Source organism: Hypanus sabinus, chromosome 9 (genome assembly GCF_030144855.1).
Source record: "Hypanus sabinus isolate sHypSab1 chromosome 9, sHypSab1.hap1, whole genome shotgun sequence".
Lineage (NCBI taxonomy): Eukaryota > Metazoa > Chordata > Chondrichthyes > Myliobatiformes > Dasyatidae > Hypanus > Hypanus sabinus.
The window spans coordinates 131,469,696-131,493,857 of NC_082714.1; the positions used below are offsets into that span (position 1 = coordinate 131,469,696).

The window sequence follows — 24,162 nt, forward strand, 5'->3', positions numbered from 1 at the left end:
CTGCTGCTCCAAAGTGATTCTAGCCTTCGATATTTGGGCCAACCGCTGGCATATTAACAGACTTTGCTTTGTCACAACATGCAAGTTAGTATCCACATACAGCAACTTTATTTTCAGTTACACTGCAAATCCTGAAATACATAGATTGAAAATAATTTGAGAGACTTTCTTTGCAATGGCCTTCGATACTTGAACTAATTGCAACCTTGTTGCATAAACTTTGAAAGCAGCGAAAGACAAAAAGTAAAACTGCTTTTGCATGTTATTAAACATAAGAATTGTTAAAAGACCTTTTACTTTAATGAAATATAATAACACTGATTACAAATTACTCACTCTCCCTCTGTTCCCGTTCCTTCAGAACTGCATCCAGCCACTTCTGTTTCTCATCAGACGTTTTGGCCATTAAAACAAACCACTTGTTTTTGGCCGTGTTGTGGATCTTCCAGCCATTTGTCACAGTATAGCCATTGCTGTGGTAATCAGCTATAAATACAACACAGGCAATTTAGGAATGTTAAAATGTGCTCGCAAACTAAAATTTAACACACACTGATTTTCTTGCCAATTATCTGGATTTACTGAAGCAGCCATATGCCAGGCCCTAACCACGTGTAATGGTGTGATCCTCGTATTGCTAATGATGCTATCTCAAAGCTCAACACTCAAAATAAATTTATTATCCAATTTATATCACCATATTCTACCTTGAGATTCATTTTCTCTCAGACATTAACAGGACAGTAAATAAATGGTAAAATTTATGGGGAGAAATGATCATACTTAACAAAGACTAACAAACATCCAATGTGCAGAAGAGGATAAATTGTGCAAATAATAATTTTTAAAATGTAAATAATGACTTGTAGACTCCTTGCAAATGAGTCTATACAGTAGGGTACAGAGTTAGCTCAGCACTGAGGAGAATAAAGTTATCCCCCACCCCAGTTCAGGAGCATCTACAACTCAGGTGCTCAATATTTATTACTTACTTATTACCACTATTTTGTTTTTTTTTCTTTTATATTTGCACAATTTGTTGTATTTTGCACATTAGTTGTTTGTCCGTGTTTGCATGCAGCTTTTCATTGATTCTATTCTGTTTCTTTGTATATCAATGTCCACAAGAAAATGATTATCAGGGTAATAGATGGTGACATAGATATACTTTGATAGTAACATTTACTTTGAACTTTGATAGTTATAGGATTATACACAGCATTTGCCTGTGATGCTACCACCAGTAAGTTTTTTTCACTGTATCAATGAATACATGTACTTGCGCTTATGACAATAAATTTGATTTTACTCGTTGTTGTGGATGTTTATTATATTACACAAACAGCAGGGCAGTGAGTGACACTGGTCAATGGATTGGGACTCTCAAGAGACATGAAAGTGCACACATATAATGCAGCACTGTGATAGACTTTTGCAATAACGACAATTTTCTCTAGCCATTTTGACTGATCTTGTTCTCCATAAAGCAAAAGGAGGAACAAATTGAGCTCATGGTGTTTTCTTGTGAGCAGCATGTGGCTAAGCAGGTAAAAAATTCCACATTTTCTAAGGCACATGTAACTGAGGCAGAAAAATCCCAACTATCTCAGGTTTCAATGAGTGAGGCCTTGCATCCTATTCCTCCTATTCAAATATGCAATCCTCTTCTCTCACTTATAACATACCCTCTCATCTCATACACTTTCTTTCTTTCACAGCCAAGGACATTACTTGTCTCGTGGATCCTGCTTCAGTACATAAGCAAGTTGTCTTGGTGTATACAGTGAATAACCCTTAACAGATTTTTGCACCACCATTAGGCTCCACGTCTGTAGGAATATTTGGCTAGTAAGGAAGTTACAGGTATGGGCTGAAGTCCTGAACCTACTGGCACTTCAGCAATCCACATGGAACTACCATCCAAGCTGAGCAAAATCCAAACCATTTTTTGCTTCAGGTTTAATGCAAAGTTGGGATAAGTTATGAAGATAACCATCAGAACTTAAATTATTTTCTAAGTAAACAGTACCAGGTACAAGCAGAGAAAAAAACCTGCAATTAATTATCTGGCAAATGAATCAAATAAAAGATACAATCTCCACTACAAATTCAACTGATCATATTTCACACCTCGACTTAGACTGTACTGAGCCCCAATTTTGACATTAGATTAGATTAGTTTAGACTGTAAGGACACTCAGTCCTCGTTTATTGTCATTTAGTAATACATGCATTAAGAAATGATACAATGTTTCTCCAGTATGATATCACATAAACACAAACATTGCAGTCCAATTCAGTGGAATATAAAGAGGAGCGCAGTATTTAGATCCTTAAATCACTGTGATTAATAGATGCAGACAGTAAGTTCATAAGATGTAATGCTTTGATCAGCCACACAGCAGAGCTGCCTGTTAAGCAGGAAATAAGCCAACACACAAAGGTCTTAAAAGCTGCACAACAGAAAGATTAAATTCTCAGTAGCCAACATTGGTTAGAGAACAGGAAACCTTTAATGGGTAGACAGTAAAATTGCACAAACTAAAACTTCCTCAATTTCTTAACTCTCTAAGTTTCTAAAACTTGCTTCATCCATCAGCACAGTGATAATTAAAATAGTTCAATCTGTCGTTTATGTTCAGATGGTAATGAAGTTTCTCGCTCCTTGGAGCAGAGTATCTGTGAAAAAGGTAGAATAATAGAAATAATCCAAATTATATTAGCAGTAATTTTAGCACTGCTATTAAACATTATATTCATAGGGATTCCAGTATTCAAGGCAGAACATACCAAGAAAATGATTCAAAATAAACCTTTAAACTTGAAATTGATGACAACTTTGTCCACCTTCCTCCAAATATGAGCAGAAATTTTTGTTTAAAAAAGGGATCATTAACGCCTGCAAATTGCATTATCTTAAGAGTATCATTTCATTCTGCCAACACTAAGATGTTACGGAACTAAATGCTGATGTGCCGAAGAAATTCCGCACATTGGCACAGGACTTTAAATTACAGAACCTTTCATGGTTGGAAATTTTGATGCATTAATGCTGTATGGAAAATTGCAACTTTATTAACTTTGACAGCTAGTGATCTGAAGGCTCAATGCAGGTTAAAAGCTTGAAAGTAATCAATAGCAAAAGAAAATTCCACCAGCTATATCCCTTTTATTAATCACTGTGTGCAAAAAATCTAATCAATAAACACAAGAAATTTTGCAGATTCTGGAAATCCAAAACAACACACACAAAATGCTAGAGGAACTCAGCAAATCAGGCAGCATCTAGGGAAATGAATAAACAATTGATGTTTTGGGCTGAGACCCTTCCTCAGGACTGAGAAGGAAGAGGAAAGATGCCAGAATAAAAAGGTGGATGGAGGAAAAATAGGCCAGCTGGAAGGGGATAGATGAAGTCAGGTGGGTGGGAAAGGTCAAGGGCTGGAAAGATAGAATCTGAAAGGAGGGGAGGGTGGACCACAAAAGAAAGGGAAGGAGGATGTGTCTGAGGGGGAGGTGATAGGCAGGTGAGAAGAGTAAGGGTCCAGATTGGGGAATAGAAAAGGGGGAGGGATTTTTTTTTAAACCAGAAAGAGAAATCAATATTCATGCCACGAGGTTGGAGGTTACCCAAATGGAATACATGACGTTGCTGCTTCACTCCAAGGGTAGCCTCACCGTGGCACAAGAGGAGGCCATGGACCGACATGTTGGAACAGGAATGGGAATCAGAATTAAAATGCTTGGCCAGCAGAAAGTTCCAGTTTTGGCAGATGGAGTGGAAATGCTCGACAAAACAGGCCCCCAATTTATGACAGGTCTCATCAATGTATCAGGAGCACTGGACACAATAGACGGCCCCAGCAGATTTGCAGGTGGAGTACTGATTCACCTGGAAGGACTGTTTGGGCCCTGACTGGAAGTGAGTGAGGAGGTGAATAGGCAGGTATAGCACTTTGGCCACTTGCAGGGATAAGTGCTGGGAGGGAGATTAGTGGAGTGAATGGACAAGGGAATTATGGAGGAAGTGATCCCTGTGGAAAGTGGGGGGGGGGGGGGGGGTAGAGGTAAAGATATGGCTAACCCTATGATCCCTTTGGAGATGGCAGAAGTTGAAGAGAGTGATGTGGAGGCTCACGGGGTGGTAGGTAAGGACAAGAGGATCTCTCTCACTGTTAAGACAGTGGAAAGATTGGGTGAGCATCTCAGGAAATAAAGGAGATGTCAGTGAGGGCAGCATCAATGGTGGTCAATGAGACAACAACCACATGCATTGTTCAATTTTCTGCATCCAGTAGATATTACAGTCCCTTGCTCAAGCTCAACTGAATTGTATAGAATTGGAGGTCATCAGAAGCCATTCTGTAAAGGCTTGCATTTAATAAAAGATTCAGTAAGTGACAGGGAGGAAATTCAAGCAAGCACTGATCACTTTAAACAGGATTGTGAAGAGAAAGGGGTAACTCAACAGTCAACTACAAGACACAATGATACCTGTTCCATCTTCAACATGCTCCACTTCCATAACCTCTGTATTGATTCTTCCACGAAAAATATATTGGGCTCCATTCATAGATTTGGTGCGCTTAGTTGATTTTTTACCAGAAACTCTAAAACAAGAAAAGAAACGTGCATTTCCAGAAATAATAATTCATTTCAATGAACAGGCCTGAAATTAAATAAATATGTGGTGAACTGAAGTGCTTCAGCATGAGGGACAGGAAGGATACAGAGCTTCAGCTGGCAAACCGCCTACTTTGATGTTGTTTCCAAGTAGCTTGAAGTTATACCACAAGTTAAGCAAATGGAAATCAGAACTCAGGCTTCATGCAAGTGTTCCAGTTCACAAGCATGATTTCTCATCTCCGTTAAGGCTCAAACAAAAATATCATTGAATGGCATTACTATCAAGTCTAGAATTTGATTATATAAAGTCATTCAAGCACCACCTCCCTGATATCCGTGCATAAAAAAAATCTTAACTAGAGTATGCAGATTTGCTCATAAATTGTACTATGATGCTCGCCTACAATTTCCTAACACACCTGCATCACCATTTCTTATTATAGGGCATGCAGGTGCAATTTTAAAGCAGAGCTCGGAAAATGTGTGGTTCTTTACAATTTTATGACTTCAAGCACATAATTAAATAAAATTGTTAACTTAACAACTGGACAATGCTCAAGCACTTCCGGAAAAAAAACTGCTCAGAAGTATCAAACATTTCAATAAATAATGTGGACTGCAGCTTGAGGCATCAATGATTTCTGCTGGCAATATGTCATGAAGAAATATGGAATGATCAGCTGATCCTGCATAGATTTAGAAACAAAAGCCACATCAACACAGCTGAAAATGTAGGGAAGTTACCAATTTTCATTTCCAAATCCTGTAAATGCTGACGCAACTTGAAACTACGTTTCCTTCCTCCTGTTATGACTCACAGTGCCTTCACCAGAAACAAAAGTACAAATACCTTTCACTGGACAAATCCGTTAATTTACCTAAACAAATGCAATTTGTGGTAATTTATCCCACAACTGGAGTTCTATCCCCAGAATCAGCATCCCCAGACTGGAGGCAAACAACAATTTCAGTGATGACATTCAGTGAAGGACACATTCATGATCATATGTCACCATTAGTACCTTGGAAAAATGAATTATTTATATCCTCAAGCCTGTATTATTTATTTATATAGTGGATGAACTACACTCACCTTTGTCACATAAATTTACTTAATATACATCTAAAAGGGATTTAAAATTAATGGAATTGCCATCAATTGTCATTGGAGTAAAGGGTCCCAAGCTCCTGTAACCCTTTACACATTCAAGCCTAAAACCTCGGTCAAAATACTTAAAACAGTGAGACATTTTACTGAGATTTGATTCAAAATACATGACAATGAGAAAAACAAATCAGCTAAATTTCAAGATATATAGATGCAATTTGCGTAATCTTCCCTCAATATGTCGAGTCCTAGCATCACTTCAAGTGTATTTTGCATTTCACCAGGCTGATAAATCCTTCCAGGGTTCATTCAGTTCCCTAATTTCCAGTTATGAACTGACCAGGGCTGAGGGGCTGCACAGATGGAAGTCACTCTCAAATAGGACAGCAAATGTACAAAATAATGAAACCCAAACTACAGAATTGTGTTTCTGATTATGAAAGGTGAACAGAATTAATTTCATCCCAAGGTCAAAAGTTAGCAATTTCTGGTGCATTTCAGGTTGTCATTTGACAGTTCCTAATCATACCTTACCTGGACTTCCTTTTGCAGTACACTAGTAAGTTATCAAACAAGAAGAAAACACGCTCTTGAATATTTCCAGCTGAGATTTTCAACAATGGACCTTGTTGCAGTAGTTCAGTACAAATATCCGTCAGATTTGAACCCTGGCCAAAAATAAAATGAGGAAAACCTAATGATACTCATCTCACAACAGCTTATGTGCAGTTATCAATATCTACATTGTGGAAAAAAACTGGAGGAAATAGAATTGCCTCATTGACATGTTTGCTTTTCTTATGTTAATGCCAACTGAAAGAAATTTTTAAGAGGAAGTTTACAGTTGAATTTTTTCAAACATAATCCTCATCTAGACACCAGGTTACAATTTTTATAATTGAAAGATAGGGAAGAATGTAAGTTGCAAAACCTTCAATTCCTCTTTGTAAACACTGCAAATGGTACAACTAATTGCAGAATTAAAACATGTACGCCTTCAAATAATCTTATCATCAAGCCTGAAATCTTTCTGGAGAAAAAGATAAACAGATGGCCAAGACAACATTGTTTTCTCCAGTTCCACAGGAACATAAAGAATCACAGGGCCATATTGCATACCATATGTGTTTAAGATAATGACAATAGCCTGAATGCATAGACCATACATGCTCTATTAAACCATGCAGCATGCTGTGAGTGGTCTGCATTACCATATGAACCATCAGGTTGTATCATTTTCCATTTGTCTTGCTAACTTCCAATTTTCAATCGTGAAGCATCAAGCTAATGACATTATTAACTTGCTAAAAAGGTGGGTTCCAGTTAGTGCTCTCAAGTTTGCATGAACTATGAAATGTGCAGAATTTCCTCAAGCTGCTCTGGTTCCCTCCCACATTTCAAAACCATGCAGATTTGTGCATTAATTAGCCTCAGTAAATTGCACCTAGTATGCAAGTGAAGGATTCTGGGAAGAGCTGGCAGGAACATGGGAAAAATAAAATGTAACTTGAAGGACAGTTCAGCCGATGAGTCAAAGGACCTGCTTCTGGTCTACGCCACTCAGTGACAGGCAAATTACTGGTGTTCCTGACAACTAAGCTTAATGCCCTGTCTTACAAACACCACTTCCCCAATTTGCTCTACATCTTTAAAATAATACCTGAAACCCCTCTCTTAGTACCTCTTCAATACCATATGCTTCACAGAGATGACAATGCACAAGGGACTCTGAAGTGTTTTATGATAAGCATGTGTCAATGTTATCTTGATTAATACATCTCATCACTTCTCCATTTCCTTATACATCATTTTTCTTGAGAAATAAGCTCCCTGTTTAGATACATTACAATGCATGACTATGTGAATCTGGTCAGCCTTAAAACACTCAGCAGCCTTTCTTTTTTCAAGACAGGAGATATTTCCTCCTGGCAGACAATTACATCATCTCTCCAGATGCTGCCAAGTAAAGGAATAAGCTGAAACAAAAGATTTCATTTTTTTGTTAACAATGGGCCATAAAAAGAAGCATTAACAGCTTTTCAGAAATAACCTTTAAAAAGAGATACAAGTGCGCTCATCTTGCACCTTGCTATTTTAAGACTAAATATTAACACCACATTAGCTTATGACAGAGCTGCATCTCAGGATGATAGGGAATAACTGAATTGATTATTAAATTAACAGTAATATATAGCCAAGTTCATAAATCTTAATATATAACACAAAATCAATGTGCTGCAAATTATTTGTTTCCAAAGATCATTTGAATTAAAAAGACATTGGCCAGGGGTAGTGGATGATGTCCAGTTAGACATAGGAGTGTGGAACTAATGGTATTGCTCTTTGGGAGCTGACATGAACCCTACAGAGACTTCAAAGACTGCAGATGCTCTAACCTACAGCATTAATGAAAACTGCTCAAAGGCCAACTGCCAGTTAAGATGGCATCTAGGTACAATGCTCTTTCAGTTGATATCTTCGGGATAGATCATGAAACCATACATTTCATTTCTTTTTTATGTCTTTTATATTTATTTTTCATCTTGGATGTGATTCTGGAACTGCTGGAGCCTGTGATTTGCAGTTTGGAGATCGTTCATGTGTTTCAGTGCTCTACAGTCTCCAAGAGGATTCCAGAAGGTAAAGGCAGTGTGTGCGAACTTCATGGCGGGTAGGTTGTGGCACAGGGCGTGAGCCAATGTTTCACTCCATTTCACCAATTAAATCTTTCATTGTGCACTGATTACAGCAATGAGGAAGATTGAAATATCAAGGCGAATGTGGAAGATGAGCGTCAGCTGCCTGCCTTTTGATCGCTGGGGATCGCTCTGCTACCGGACAGGGGAGACCCTGCCTCTATGCCCAGAGAATGTTACCCAGATTTTCTGCGTTTTGGATATGGCCTTCGACTATAGACTTTTTTTTAGTCTTATAGTTTTTTTTTACCCAAGTCTGTGTTTTTCTCCTGCTCTTTCACATTTTATTTGTGCGGGGAGGAGATTTGGGGATTGATGTGTCTATTCTGTTTTTGTTCCATTTTTGAGTGGGGAGGTAGTAGTTGGGGGTTGATGATTATGCTGCCGTTCTTTTCTTTCTTGGTTTCATGGCTAACCGGAGAAGAAGAATTTCAGGGTTGTATACTTCGATAATAAATTAACCTCTGAACCTTTAAATCTTTGAATTCAATGTGTCAGGCAGCATCAGTGGAGGCAAAGGAAGAGTCAACATTTCAGATCCTAATACAAGATCTCAAACTAAAATGTCAACCATTCCTTTTTTCCACAGATACTACCTAACCCATTGGGTTCCTCTAGCGATTTGCTTTTTTTTAAATTTTATTGAGATACAGCGCAGAATATGCCCATCCATCTTGCCCTTCGAGTGGGGTACCCAGTAATTTCCAAAATTACTACATATGTGAATATGTCTTTACAATTCCAAGAAGTAGACATTTCATTCTGCACATAAGGACAACTTGGAAAATGGTCTTAAATCCATTAAAAAGGTACTGTTATATCCTCGGCCTTCCAGATCATACCTCCCATCCTTCAATTGACGACTGCAAGTGCTCCAAAGCTTCAAGCTTCTCCATCTGCCTCTTTGTTTCGTTAATATTTGTACACACTGTCTTCATTGCCTGTAAGGCCTCCACTACTGCTGCGCTATCACCATGTTTTTTGGGAGTCCTTTTCAACAGCTCCTACAAAAATATAAATCATACTTCAACCATAGACCAAGATTCTCAACCATCAGATCTTAAAAAAAAATATTGACAATTGCTTTGGAGAAAGATACATTTTGATAGATCATTGTTGGCTTAAAAGACAAAAGTCAATTTCATTAACAATTTTCACAATTTTGACCAAGAGCCACATTTCCCACAGGTTCCAACAATTCCCTATTTCTTTTCATCCCAATCAGATCAACTTGAGGTCTGTTTGTTAAGAAATATATATTTTAGCACATTCCCATATGCTTAGAGTCACCAAGATCAAAGAACATTATATCAAAATTCACAATTTAGACAGAGTACAAAGTAAAAACTAGCCTGCAGAGTAATCATCCAGGCATCAACATGGAAGTCCCTGATCAAGACAATCTCACAATCTGGATCGCTACATCTATTTCTATTATGAGATTCCTTGTACATTGTCTTGATGAAGAATGTAGAATCATATATAAAGTCATACAGTTAATTGTTCAGTCCTAAAACAACATCCACTTGCAACAATATGTCATTAACATTTTTTACCTCCTCCTTCTGTTCCCCCTCATATTTTGCAGGAAGTAGTTTACGTAAACAGGTTCGGGTTTGAGTATCTTTGGAATTGGAAACAATTTTCAGGGCTCATTTTTCAATAATCCAAGAACACTCAATGTTTAGACCAGCTGTTTCATCTCCAAAGTCATCACACATAAGGTTCTTCAGTTTTACATTGTTACCATTTAGAAGCTTCATTTGGCATCTCTGCTTATTTTCTTTTAATAAAAAGCTTGATATGCTTCTCCTGATATTGTGACCACAAATAAAGACAAGATTTTACAGATGGTCAAGAACATACAAGAAAAATCAGAACACAAATCAGAACCACCTGAATTCTTTGAGCCTCCTTCATTCAATTTGATTGTGATTGGTTATACCCCTCTTGTCTCGGCTTCAAATGTTCACCAACATACATCAACTTTCTGCCTTTTAGCTAAACACCTTGTTCCTCCAATTATTAGCGTCCATTTGTTGTAATTAGGTGTCACCCACTGATCATGTCACATTCGCAGTTGATCCTTTTTGTTCTGCCTCTGCTTTGCAATTTTATTTTTCATTCAAGTTTTGTTTTTCTTTGGTATTAATTTTATAGTTGACATTCTGGCCCCAGCCTCAAAATTCTTAAATTTCCAAGTTCAAAACAACTAACACAGAATAACTTTATAACTCTAGAATAACTCTAGAAAAAGCAAGCCATGCTTAGAAGAGGCAATGCAACTTTCTAAATGTGCCCTCGTATTGGAAGGAACAATCATCTCCAGGGTCTTTTGAGATGTTAATGGATGACAGTTCAGGTAATCAGACAGATAATCCTAATTTAGTAATCTCAAAATAAATTCCAGATTTAGATCATGGGATGGGGGACATGGGCAGGAATTTGCACATTCCACTGTGATACTTTTCGCGGAATATATCATAGCAATGTACAAAAATGTTTTTCCAAACAAAACAAAAATCAATAGGGTGGGCAGAGATTATCTCAGAATAGATACACTCTAGGGACTTTCATAAATTTTATGTACAAATCAAACAGCTCTCCAGTATTTATATTCCTGAATTTAGTTGCCACCTATTTGTTCAATTGATCAGGGAAAAATTGAACTATCTACATTCCTGAAACAGTAATCAGAGGATTGAATGCACACTCAATATTAACTACTACCCCTTGAGACAAAGGGAAACTAGATCTACGTGTTAAAAGATGATGTGCATGAACGATGATTTGAGAGCTACCACACTGAAAGCTTTCCCTCGACCTGTCTGAAGTTCCTTCATCCTAGAGCTAGGATCCCACCCGTCATCCACCATCCTTTTAGACTTTCTACCATCAGGCAGGAGACTCCAATCCATTTTAAAAAAAGCAGTCAGGATGGGAAACAGTTTCTTCTCTCAGGCCATTAAGCTTCTGAACTCCCTGCCACATCACATTCAAAGTGTCACTGGTTAAGCCAATCGGTACATTACGATATTTAATTTAGGCACTTTTGGTTGTTATTTATGCATGATTCATCTGTAGATTTCATCCTGACATTTCAGAGATTATCGTGTGTTATGTGTACTACTATGCTTTACGCCCTGTTTCAGAGAAATGTTGTCTCATTTCTATATACATTATATATATGTATATAGTTAAATGACAATAAACTTGAATTCAGAATTTTCAAAACAGAGGTAAATACAGATCAGCAGAAACATTCGGTACAAAACTGGGGCAATGCTTCAGATGCAGATGTCTATATTTGAGGACGGGGAAGCAGAGTTGTCAAAAAAAAACACACAACACTGGAACCAACTCAACAGCTTTGGCAATTATTTTTTTTCAGTAAAATGTTAGTTTATGAACATTAAAGTATTAATTATGTCCAGTAGAGCTTACAATAGCTCTGTAGATTTTAATGGCCACCAGCTGTGAAATGAAAGCATTCTCTCTTCTGTGAAAATAACTAAAGACTAATCACTTAACATTCAGCAAAACCTGGCACTGCAGTACAGGGTTAAGTATTTAAAAGGAGCCAGCTATTGCTGGCCCTGGGACATCTTATTTTGGGAAGCTAATGAATGCTGTCATCATCATCAACAGAGTGCCTCTTCCCAGTTCCAAATCAAACTCAAGGTATTCAGCTTAACTACAGTTAAAGGAACTCAGCAACAACTGAATTCAAACACAATATTAAAGCCAGTGAGTTGTTTTATTTGTACAACACTTAAAATGTTTGCAGAAACAATAGATACTCATACAATTATAAACATAACACCATGAAGCTTCCGAAAGAGATTTGTTACACTTTGAGAATTACATTTCTGCCTTAGTTTTCTTAATAAGTTGCACTGAATGCACAAAGACTTCAAAGGGGGAAAAATATTGCTTAACCCATTAGAAATGAGAGCTAACTGGCAAGTAATCCAAAGGCTTCAAATGAATACTGATTAGCAGCTTTCTTTGGATATTTCAATTAAACAAAGACTGCATTAGTACCACAAACGGATGATGGAGACAAAGCTTAGCACAAAATTATATTTTACTGTTCCTACTAAATAAAATGTTCGCAACTTGAAAGTACTACATAATTAATATTAGTTCATTTTCAAGCAGTCAAGTGGTTCATTTCCATCATGCTAACACTACTTCAGTACTGCACAAGACAGAAGAACAAACCACAAGGATTAATACCATATTCTCAGTAGCAACTAAATTGAAACTCAGTCCAAGTTTATGCATAATAACTGTGTCTGCTTCAGGTCTCTCATAGCATGCAAGTATCACGCTCCAGTACAGATGCTGCAAGTTTAAAAGATAAAACTGTAAACTATAAAAGCTTTGAGAGGTTGGTTATGACTAGATTGAACTCCTGCCTCAGCAGGGATCTGGACCCATTGCAATTTGCCTATCACCACAATAGGTCAACGGCAGACACAATCTCAATGGCTCTCCACACGGCTTTAGACCACCTGGACAACACAAACACCTACGTCAGAATGCAGTTCATCGACTATTACTCAGCATTTAATACCATCATTCCCACAACCCTGATTGAGAAGTTGCAACACCTGAGCCTCTGTACCTCCCTCTGCAATTGGATCCTCGACTTCCTAACTGGAAGACCACAGTCCGTGTGGATTGGTGATAACATATCCTCCTCACTGACGATCAACACTGGCACACCTCAAAGGTGTGTGCTTAGCCCACTGTTTGACTCTCTATACACACATGACTGTGTGGCTAGGCATAGCTCAAATACCATCTATAAATTTGCTGGCATTGTTGGTAGAATCTTGGGTGGTGACGAGAGGGCATACAGGAATGAGATATGCCAACTTGTGGAGTGGTGCCGCAGCAACAACCTGGCACTCAACGTCATTAAGACGAAAGAGCTGATTGTGGACTTCAGGAAGGGTAAGATGAAGGAGCACATACCAATCCTCATAAAGGGATCAGAAGTGGAGAGAGTGAACTGCTTCAAGTTTCTCAGTGTCAAGATCTCTGAGGATCTGACCTGGACCCAACGTATCGATGTAGTTATAAAGAAAGCAAGACAGCGGCTATACTTTATTAAGAGTTTGAAGAGATTTGGCATATCACAAATACACTCAAGAACTTCTATAGTTGTACCATGGAGAATATTCTGACAGACTGCATCACTATCTGGTATGGAGGGTCCACTGCACAGGGCTGAAAGAAGCTGCAGTAGGTTGTAAATCTAGTCAGCTCCACCTTGGGCACTAGCCTACAAAGTACCCAGGACATCTTTAGTGAGCAGTGTCTCAGAAAGGCAGCGTCTATTATTAAGGACCGCCAGCACCCAGGGCATGCCCTTTTCTCACGGTAACCATCAGGTAGGAGATACGGAAGCCTAAAGGCACACACTCAGCGATTCAGAAACAGCTTCATCCCCTCTGCCACCCTATTCTTAAATGGACATTGAAGCCTTGGACACTACCTGATTTTTTAAAAAATATACAGTATTTCTGTTTTTATACATTTTAAAAAATCTATTCAATATATGTAATTGATTTACTTGTTTATTTATAATGTTTTATTTTATTTATTATTATTTTTTTCTCTCTTCTAGATGTATTAGATGTATTGCATTGAACTACTGCTGCTAAGTTAACAAATTTCGCGTCATATGCCGGTGATAATAAACCTGATTCTAATTCTGATATTTCAATAAATATAAGGTAGGTGCTGATATCATATACTGTGGCGACCCATTTCCTGGCGCATCCGAACCGACTCACAATTAGATAGCCTACGGGGGTTTGCGAACACAGAGCTTTGGAGCCTCTGCGCCATGGGGGGCCGGTTGAGGGAGGCTTAAAAGTGAGGCTGAAGTTTTCGAATAAAGTTTTTTCCTTCGACTACAGTTACCGACTCCGTGTCGTAATTTTAGCGCTGCGTGTAGCACACCGCTACAATACCTTCTTCAATAGTAACAAAGTTGAAAGTAAAAGTACATAAGCATCACCATATACAACCCTGAGATTCATTTTCTTGTGAGCATACTCATAAATCCTTAACAGAGCAACAACCAACTCAATGAATGTCAGCACCATTTTGGGTATTCAACTTGTGTACAAAAGACAACAATCCGCAAATACGAAAAGAGAAAACAATAATAATAAATAAATAATAAATATCAAGAACCTGGGATGATGTGTCCTTAAAAATGAGTCCATATGTTGTGAGAACATTTCAACAATGGGGAAAGTAAAGCTGTGTGAAGTTATCCCCTTAGGTTCAAGAGCCTGATGATGCTTGATAAGCAATAACTATACCTGAAAGTGGTGGTGTAAGTCCTGTACCTTCTTCCTGATGGCAGGAGAGAGAGGAGAGCATGTTCTGGATGGTGAGGGTCCCAATGATGGATGCTGCTTTCCTGCAACAACATTTGGTGCCAATGTGCTCAATGGTGGGGATGGCTTTATCCATGATGGACTAGGCCGTAGGACTTTCCTTTCAAGGGCTTTGGTGTTTCCATGCTAGGCTGTGATGCACCTGGCCAATACACTCTCCCTACACATCTAACAAAATCTGTCAAAGTTTTAGATGTCATGCCAAATCATCACAAACTCCTAAGGAAGTAGAGGGGCTGCAGTGCCTTCTTCATAATTGCACTGACGTGATAGGCACAGGACAGGTCCTCCAACATAATAACACCAAATTATTTAAAGTTGCTGACCTTTTCCACCTTTGATCCTCCAATGAGGACAAGTTCATGGACCTCTGGTTTCCTCCTCCTAAGTCAATAATTAGGTCCTTCATCTTGTCAAATTATGAAGTACTTGTTGTGGCACCACTCAGCCAGATTTTCAATCTCTCTCCTATATGCTGATTCATCACCACCTTTAATTTGGCCTACGACAGTGGTGTTGTCCGCAAATTTGAATATGGCATTGGAGCCATGTTTAGCCACGGTCATTAGTGTAAAGCAAGTAGAGCAGGGGCGAAGCACACAGTTTTGGGTGCACCCTTGCTGATGGAGACCATAGAGGAGATGCTCTTGCCAATCTGAACTGACCCGAGTCTGCAAGTGAGGAAATCGAGGATCCTATTGTAGAAGAAAGCATTGAGGCCAAGTTCTTAAAGCTTTTGACTAGTTTTGAGCAGATGATGGCTTTGAATGCCAAGCTGTAGTTGATAGAGAACATTTTGACCTATGCATCTTTGCTGTCTAGATGTTCCAAGGTTGAGTGTAGAGCCATCTGCTGTGGACCTGTTGGTCCAGTTAGCAATTTTGAGTGGATCCAAGTCATTTCTCAGGCAAGACTTGATATGCTTCATCAGCAACCTCTGAAAACATTTCTTCACTGTGGATCTAAGTGTTGCTGGATGACAGTCACATTACCATGTTCTTCCTAGGCACCAGTATAACTAAAGCCTGGTTAAGCAGTTGGGTACCTCAGACTGCCAAAGCAGGAGGTTAAAGACCTCCATGAACTCTCCAGACAGTTGATCAGCACAGGTTTTTAGTACTTGGCCAGGTAAGCTGTCTGGGCCAGATGCTTTTCATGGGTTCATGAGGAGGAGTGCTAACAGATGCTCCAAAGATTTCATCACTGAGAGAGGAAGGATCAAATGAGCTTGGGGTCTACTTGCAGCGAGTGGTCTACGCCGCAGTAAGGGTGATGGTCTTAGGAAATATTGTGGGCCAAAGAGCCTTTTCCTGCAAGTACTTTTCTATGCACTGTAACATTATTTTGCATTAGTAAGGCATTGTTATCAAGACCAATACTGACTAGTCATCCAATCAGGGGAGGAGAAAATCAGAACAGTTACTTAAATAAGGCTACTTTCTGAAGACATATCCACTTCCTGGACATTAGCACTGTGTATAGTTCAGCTGAATGAAACCAAGCTTAATTTGAACATTATCCCCAAATGTTTCTGCATTAAGAAATACCATAGAAAGCTGATAACCTCATCAAAATAAACAGATGGTTGCTACTTGGTTAATTAGAATTCCCATTTGAAACATGATTTTTGCACTTAATAATGAAACAAAAATGCACAGGCAACATTAGCAATGAATTATAGAAATGCTTGGTGCATCGCATAAAGTTGCCTACATATCATTGAGAGCCTCACAAAACAATTTGACCTTCCAAGAGCATCACATTGAAGGTGAAGGTTATAAATAAATGCCTCATTAAGTATTTAACATTTCACGAACACGCAGAGAAGTGAATAAGCTGTCTCTGTAAGGCCAGCAGGGGAGATGAGATCAAATTTATCAATTTTTGTTTTATTTTTATGGCATGATTCTCGATTCAGGGAGAAGAACATTTTCAATGTCAAAAGAAACTTTCTAGTAAAATGTAGCATATGACAAGGTAACTTTCAAACACTGTAATATAATGGAAGCATTTAATGCTAATTTCTTGGAGCAAGGATCTATTGTTGCATTAACTGCACCAATTGTTACCTATGGACCAGATATGCATCCATCCATATAATAATCCTCTTGGGGAAAGAGGAAAAATATACAGTCAGCATTGTATCAGATTATTATCACACGATCATTTCCATTTCCCCCTCCTCATTATGACATGAAGTATCTCCATTCAATTTAATTGCTACAGGAAATGTACATTTTTGGTGACAAAGAAAAAGTTGTTTCCTGGTGGAAAAAATGCACTAATTTATAAAACAGACGTTCTCATTCTCTCTGAGAGGTGAAATTTGTCCTTAACTTTAAGTTCTGAATTGTTGCAAGTTACCTGGAAAGTAAAATGCAAGCAACCATGGATAACAGATTCCAGCAACAATGGTAAATCATGGCCAAATTACAGATCAAGTATAAATACCCACCTTTGCGCAGAATGTCAAATAAGAAAGAAACCTGCTTTAAAAGTGTTTTATAATCCACAGGAACTGTGAAATTCAGTAGTGCCAGATTAATTTTATCTAACCATCTACCATGTATTCTTATCCAAGAGAAATTGCAGAAAAAAATATTGAAAATGCTTTCTGGATATTATTTACTAATAACCTATCTATTAATGGAACTATACATCTAATAAGATTAAATTGAAGTGCCGCATTTTATTGCCAAATCAGAAGAGGTCATGCTGAAACTATATTCGCTTCATAAAGGTGACTTTGTTTAAAGTTATTATTAATCAAATACTGGCCTTGGACATACAAGTGAAGAACTACATAAAATATATTTTTTAATTATGCCTTTAACCAAGTTTTCAAAAAATCTGCAGTAAAATAAAGGTAGTAATTTCAATTTTACTTGCTCATCACACCAACTTCAAGATGAGGGAAAGGAAAAATGTCTGGATCATAGAAACAAGCCTTTGGCAAAATTTGTCCATGCTACTAACAGAATTAGTCTCATAGCCCACTAAATTACCCCTATCTATGTGCTGACCCAAATGTCTCTTGAAAGTCTTAATCGTCCCTGCCTCTACTATGAACGTTGACAGTGCGTCCCACATGTGCACCACCCTCTGAAGGAAAACATTGCCTCCCAGGTCCAGTTTAAATCTCTTCCCTTCCCCTTTTAAAGGAGGCCTGACCAATGTCTGGTACAGCTGTAACATGCTGGTCTACCCCTGTACTTAAGATCCTGACTGATTAAGGCAAGCAAACCCAAGACCTTCTTCACCACTCTGTCTAGCTATATCACCAAACACTGTAATTGTTGGTACAATTACAAAAAGTTGGTACTTCCACATTTTTCTCTGCAGTTCCTTCCATATACCCACCATCCTGTGTAAAAATTTTGTTCCTCAGATCCCTTTTAAATCTTTCCCTCTCACTTTAAATATATATTCTCTAGTTTTTAAATTCCCCTACTCAGGGGAAGAAGATATGATCATCAATTAATCACCACAAAGCACAATAAAATCAAAGGAGAAAACTCAATCCACTCCTTATTCATTTCATTTATTTTCTACTGTTTGCTTCACCTCATTCCCCATCCAAATCCAATTTTACCACTGCCTTCTAAGTGTGCTCAACTCAAATACCATACTTAGCTCTGAGGCCCCAGCAAGGCTATGGAAGATCAAGCATTGAATGTTTTTTTTTAAACCTCTGGGCGTTTTTGGCTTAAAACAAAAGATAATGAAAAGATACAGTCAGCCTAACTTGATAAACATGGGTTCATTTACACCAGAAATTCTGATGAACCAACAGAATTATGGTAGTTAAAAAAAAAATGAGTTTCATCCAAATAACTGACAGTCTTAAAATAAAATTAAAGATAAGCCTCTGAATAATAATTATTATACAATATTATTCAATTTACTCTATTTTCTTGTATTAATCCAACCAGAATAAACTGCAGGTAAGGCAGATCTGACTTCACATATTAACCAATATGTGGACAAATAATAAGGTAATGAAGAATTCATTAATTTCGTTGAATTCCATAGGTTTTGTACCTTCAGCAGTAGAGGATATTTACAGATTCTCTGTATTGGAGTGAGCAAGTAGCCTTCCAGTGGAATATCAGTGGTCTTCATTCCTCCCAATACCATGCAATTCTAAAACAAAGAAAAATTGTTAGGACTAATACATTTTCTATAAATAGCATTTCAAGAGACAAGACTATAGAAAAAGATCTCAATTAACATATATTGATTACACCATCTTCATTTGCAAGCATTTAAATCAAACTCCCTTAAAGAAAGGAAGTAAATCTCTTGGTTATAGAAAATCTTTATTTGCTTAATAAAGGAGACTTTATTTCAAGTTATTATTAATCAAATACTGGCCTTGGACTACAATTGAAGAACTACATAAAATATTTTTTTTAATTATGCCTTTAACCAAGTTTTCAAAAATCTGAAGTAAAATAAAGGTAGCAATTTCAATTTTACTTGCTAATTTAATTTAACAACTTAATGAGATCTACTGGAAAGGCAATAGAATCAAAACCAGTCTACTTGACCACACATTGCAAATATTTTTCAACAAACAGATACAGCTTAATTCTAGTGTGACCAGACATGCTTACCAAAATCATAGTCCGCACTTCAGGTATTTTGTTCAATTCCATTAGAAGTCTCAAAGCCTTTTCATGGTTGCTACAATATTCTTGATAGACACAAAATCGATCTTTCTACAATACAAAGATATTACTGAAGTTACAATGATAATATACATAAGTACTGCATTATGTTAAGGTTATCTTTGGTTGAAGTAGATTTGGTGGAAGACAAACATCTGGAGAAGCAATTATTTAACAAGTAAAGACAAGGGCAGTTAACGAGACCTTTGATCAAGGATTAACAGAGTTTAGTTAAATAGCAATATCTTTAAATTCAACTCATATTTAGCAACTGACAAAATATACATGGACTTTTTATCCCTACTCTTTGGGTTCTATTTTAAGCGTCTCACACTGAATTTTTTTTTTAAATGAAGGAATTTTTTTGCTTGTACTGCTGCTCTGTTCTGGAGCCTAAAAAGTATTCTCCTATTAGTGGGATATTGATAGGATGCAAAACTGGGCTAAGAAGTGGCAGATGGAGTTCAACCCAGATAAGTGTGAGGTGGTTCATTTTGGTAGGTCAAATATGATGGCAGAATATAGTATTAATGGTAAGACTCTTGGCAGTGTGGAGGATCAGAGGGAACTTGGCATCAGAGTCCATAGTACACTCAAAGCTGCTACACAGGTTAACTATGTGGTTAAGAAGGCATGCAATGCATTGGCCTTCATCAATCGTGGGATTGAGTTTAGGAGCTGATAGATAATGTTGCAGCTATATAGGACCCTGGTCAGACCTTACTTGGAGTACTGTGCTCAGTTCTGGTTGTCTCACTACAAGGAGGACGTGGAAACCATAAATAGGGTGCAGAGGAGATTTACAAGGATGTTGCCTGGATTGGGGTGCATGCCTTATGAGAATAGGTTGAGTGAACTCAGCCTTTTCTCCTTGGAGTGATGGAGGATCAGACGTGACCTGATAGATGTATATAAGATGATGAGAGGCATTGATCATATGGACAGTCAGATATGCCTGAAGTGGCTAGCACAAAAGGGCACAGTTTTAAGGTGCTTGGAAGTAGGCACAGAGGAAATGTCAGGGATAAGTTTTTTTTTTAAAAACGCAGAGAGTGGTGAGTGCGTGAAATGGGCTGCCGGTGACGGTGGTGGAGGCGGATACAATAGGGTCTTTTAAGAGACTCCTGGATAGGTATATGCAGCTCAGAAAAATAGAGGGCTATGGCTAACCCTAGGTAATTTTTAAGGTACGAACATGTTCAGCACAGTTTTGTGGGCCAAAGGGGCTGTATTGTGCTGTAGGTTTTCTATGTTTCTATGTATTACTTGGGTGCACCTAGGAAATGTGGATCAAATTTGACTCTTATTTTTCATACAAAATAGTGGGCTTAGTGGGTGCTGCGCCCCTTAATTTTCTTTACATGACACAGTTATAGAGTCAAAATCTATTAGGTTTTCTGTAGGAAATTCATAGTGCAACAATAAGAATAAATCTGTGCGATCAAGATTTAACATGGAACTGTAACCCAAGTTACACAAAAGTTTTGTCAATATTCAAGATAACATGAATTGTATGCTTAAAAGCAGAACCTCAAAGTACATGTCTACCTGTGACTTAGTATTGGGAATCTGTAATAGTTAAGAATCGGATTCATAATTTCAACAAACACTTGAACTCATTGAATGTATTTTCCCTCAAAAGAAAATATTAAGTAAGCAAATACGATCAAGGTTAGTGAAAAAGAAAAAAAAACCTTGTGTGCAATAAAGCAATTTTAAAACCTTGTTCAATTTACAATTGGTTCAATTAGCCAACTCTTTCTTGGAGGCAAAGTAATTATCTTCGCCTATTGAGCAACCATAACTTTTGAAGTACCAGTATTACTTGGACTTCAGAGCTTTCAAAAATCACAAAGCTAAATCCTTGACTCCCTGGCCAAGGAAAATATGATTTTATGAAAAACAACCATGTGAATGGATCCGAGCCTACTTTAACATATCAATTTTTAAATAAATTTCACTTCTCAACTTCTCCATTAAATCCTAGAGGTTTCTCAATGACAAATCAATTGCTATCATTGATTATTCTTGGAAAGGCCACTGAAATGAATTTATATCTGCATGAGAAAAGGTATTGAACACAGGGAAAATAAATAGGTGTCAGTTCTTATCCAGAATTAATATTAACTTAATTTTTATGAGAATAAATAAACATTTCTACCAATTCAATTTCAATTATTTTGCATTATAAACACTATTACAAGAAATACTTTTACCTTGCACTGGAATGGGGGGAGGGGGTTAATAAATTATTTATCAATGGCAAGCAAGTCAAAAATCTTCCTCAAAACTTGAAGTACATTGAAACTAAAATAGATCAGAGTATTGTAATAAGACAGACAATCTTTCAAGCAGTTTAAAATGGGGACAAGGTTGGGAACTAAGCATTAATACAAACAACTAATGCAAAAAAATGCAAAGTGTGTTCCTTACATTCTTGGCTGAGCTTCACATAAAAAGAATTTAATTGTAACTCCTTTCCTCAGGATATCCAAGCCTACTTGCAAGTTAGCTGTAAAGGTATTAGTAGTTCATGTGCAAAAACAAGTGGATGGACCCACCAGTAATCAACCTAATGATAATGATGTCTAATTTTTTTCATTCATATTAAGCCTAAAAATTATGAGATGTCTTAGCAACAATAGAAGTAAATAAATTCTCAGTGCTGAATTATACTTATCCTAGCCTGCTATAAAAGGCAGGGGAGAAAATTGCTGGAGATAATTTGGATAATTATTTACATCTTAACTGGCCACAAGCGAGGTGCTACAAAAATGTTAAACAATAAATGTGGTTCCTTTATTCAAGAAAGGCAGGATGATAACCTGGATAACCAACTCAGCAAGATGACCACAGTTAACCACTGGAATGTGTTGTGGGTTGCTTACAAAACTTCTAAATATACCTCTACTGAATTACTCACTGCAATCTGGAGCCTGTAATTTCCCTTTAAGCAACATACTTGTGAACCATCTTAATGAACTAGCGATTTTCCAATCTTCTGAAGGACTCAATCGACTTAACTCTCAAGCATGAAGGAACAGCACCTTTTAAGTGGGCGAAGTATTTTGCCATTGCTGAAAGAGAGGGAGGAGGGGAGAAGACCAAGCCAGGCTGAAACACCAAGCACTGAAAGTTTCTCTACCCAGCATTCTGTTAGCAAATGTGCTGTCACTGGAGAACAAGACTGAGGATGCAAGGGGTAGATTGCTGTATTGGAGAGAAATGAGGAATTGCTGTGTTCTGTGTTTCACGAAGATATGGCTCACTTCGAACATGCTAGATTTGGCAATCAGGTCAGAGGGCTTCTTGATACACAGGATGAACTGAACAGCTGATTCGGGGAAGGCAAAATGTGGGGGTCTGTGTTTCCTGATAAACTCTCTGTGGTGCTTGGACACAGCAGTTTTGGTCTTGAAGCACTCTAGTTTTCCCAACCTGTAACATCTAACATTACATGTAGGCGTCTAAATCCTCAACAAACATTCTCAATGTAAACTGCAGAATAATGTCACCATGCACTTCCGTGTGTGAAGTTAAAATAATACTTCGGTTAGATAACTTGACAAGTCTGAAAGATGGTATCAGATAGACTACTAACACATTTCACATCAGGGATAAATGACAAATATAGTTTAGTTTTTCAGTCTCTTTCTCACTCAAGCATTTACTTCCAATACTCTTCAAAACAATATTCCACTCAATTACTAAATGACTGGTAACCATCTCAATTGATCCCAGCAAAGCATGATGAAACTAGGTGTTTCTGGGAAAGCACCATTGGTTTGTAGTCTCTGTGTCAAGAGGACTACAGGTACTTGCCCCACTCTGGAGATCAGAGCACAAATATGCTGAAATTTCAATCCATTTGGTAGGAAAAGATTCACTGCTTGAGGCTCAATCTTTGAGATAAACTGCTAAAGGCAAGATATGCCTTTTCAGGTGACTTCAGAATGATCCACAAATCAATATAAAAAGCAGCTGTTTTCTTGTTACTCATCCCACCTGTGGACCAACCATCAACACTTAGCTCATTGCTTTGTGCAACTGACTCAACAAAAGTGACAGCATTTCAGAAACAACTCGTAGCTTGCAGGTTAGGCTTTTGTAAAATCAAAATATTTCAAAGCAATTTGCAGTTCAAGTCACAAATAGAAAGTACACAAACTAGCTTCCAAAAAAAAAGTTACATATTGGCTGAATTAATGGAGAACAACTATTAGTTGAACACATCCATGGGATCATTAACAAACACTTGAAAGGGCTTCTGTTTTAATGCATTTCCTCTTTAGGGAAGGCATAATCTCACAAAATTAGTTACTGGAGTCCTGGTTCAAACTATTAATGTGAATGTTGATTAAGTATAATGGTTTGGTATGGTTACTGGAGGCTGGCTAAGATCTATTCTCTCTATACTCAATACTATGTGGCTAAGCACAGCTCAAAATTCATCTTTTAATTTGCCAATGACATAACTGTTGTCAGCAGAATCTCAGAAGATGCAAAGGAAATATACAGGTGTGAGACAGGTCAGCTGGTTAAATAGAGTCGCAACAACAACCTTGCATTCAACGTCAGTAAGTACAAAGAATTGATTATGGACTCGGGGAATGGAAATAGAAAAAACACACAGTTATCAT

General features: G+C 37.7%; 1 protein-coding gene across 1 annotated transcript in view; it reads right to left on the bottom strand.

Moving 5' to 3' along the window:
• Positions 1-24,162, bottom strand: part of prex1 (phosphatidylinositol-3,4,5-trisphosphate-dependent Rac exchange factor 1) — a 197,201-nt gene that overhangs the window by 104,764 nt on the left and 68,275 nt on the right. Inside the window, exons 5-10 of the mRNA XM_059980583.1 lie at positions 19,469-19,573; positions 18,894-18,995; positions 9,273-9,434; positions 6,269-6,402; positions 4,495-4,610; positions 337-486 (exon numbers count right to left, since the gene is read on the bottom strand). Of these exons, the coding sequence (XP_059836566.1) occupies positions 337-486; positions 4,495-4,610; positions 6,269-6,402; positions 9,273-9,434; positions 18,894-18,995; positions 19,469-19,573 (769 nt within the window). The remainder of the gene's footprint in view (positions 1-336; positions 487-4,494; positions 4,611-6,268; positions 6,403-9,272; positions 9,435-18,893; positions 18,996-19,468; positions 19,574-24,162) is intronic.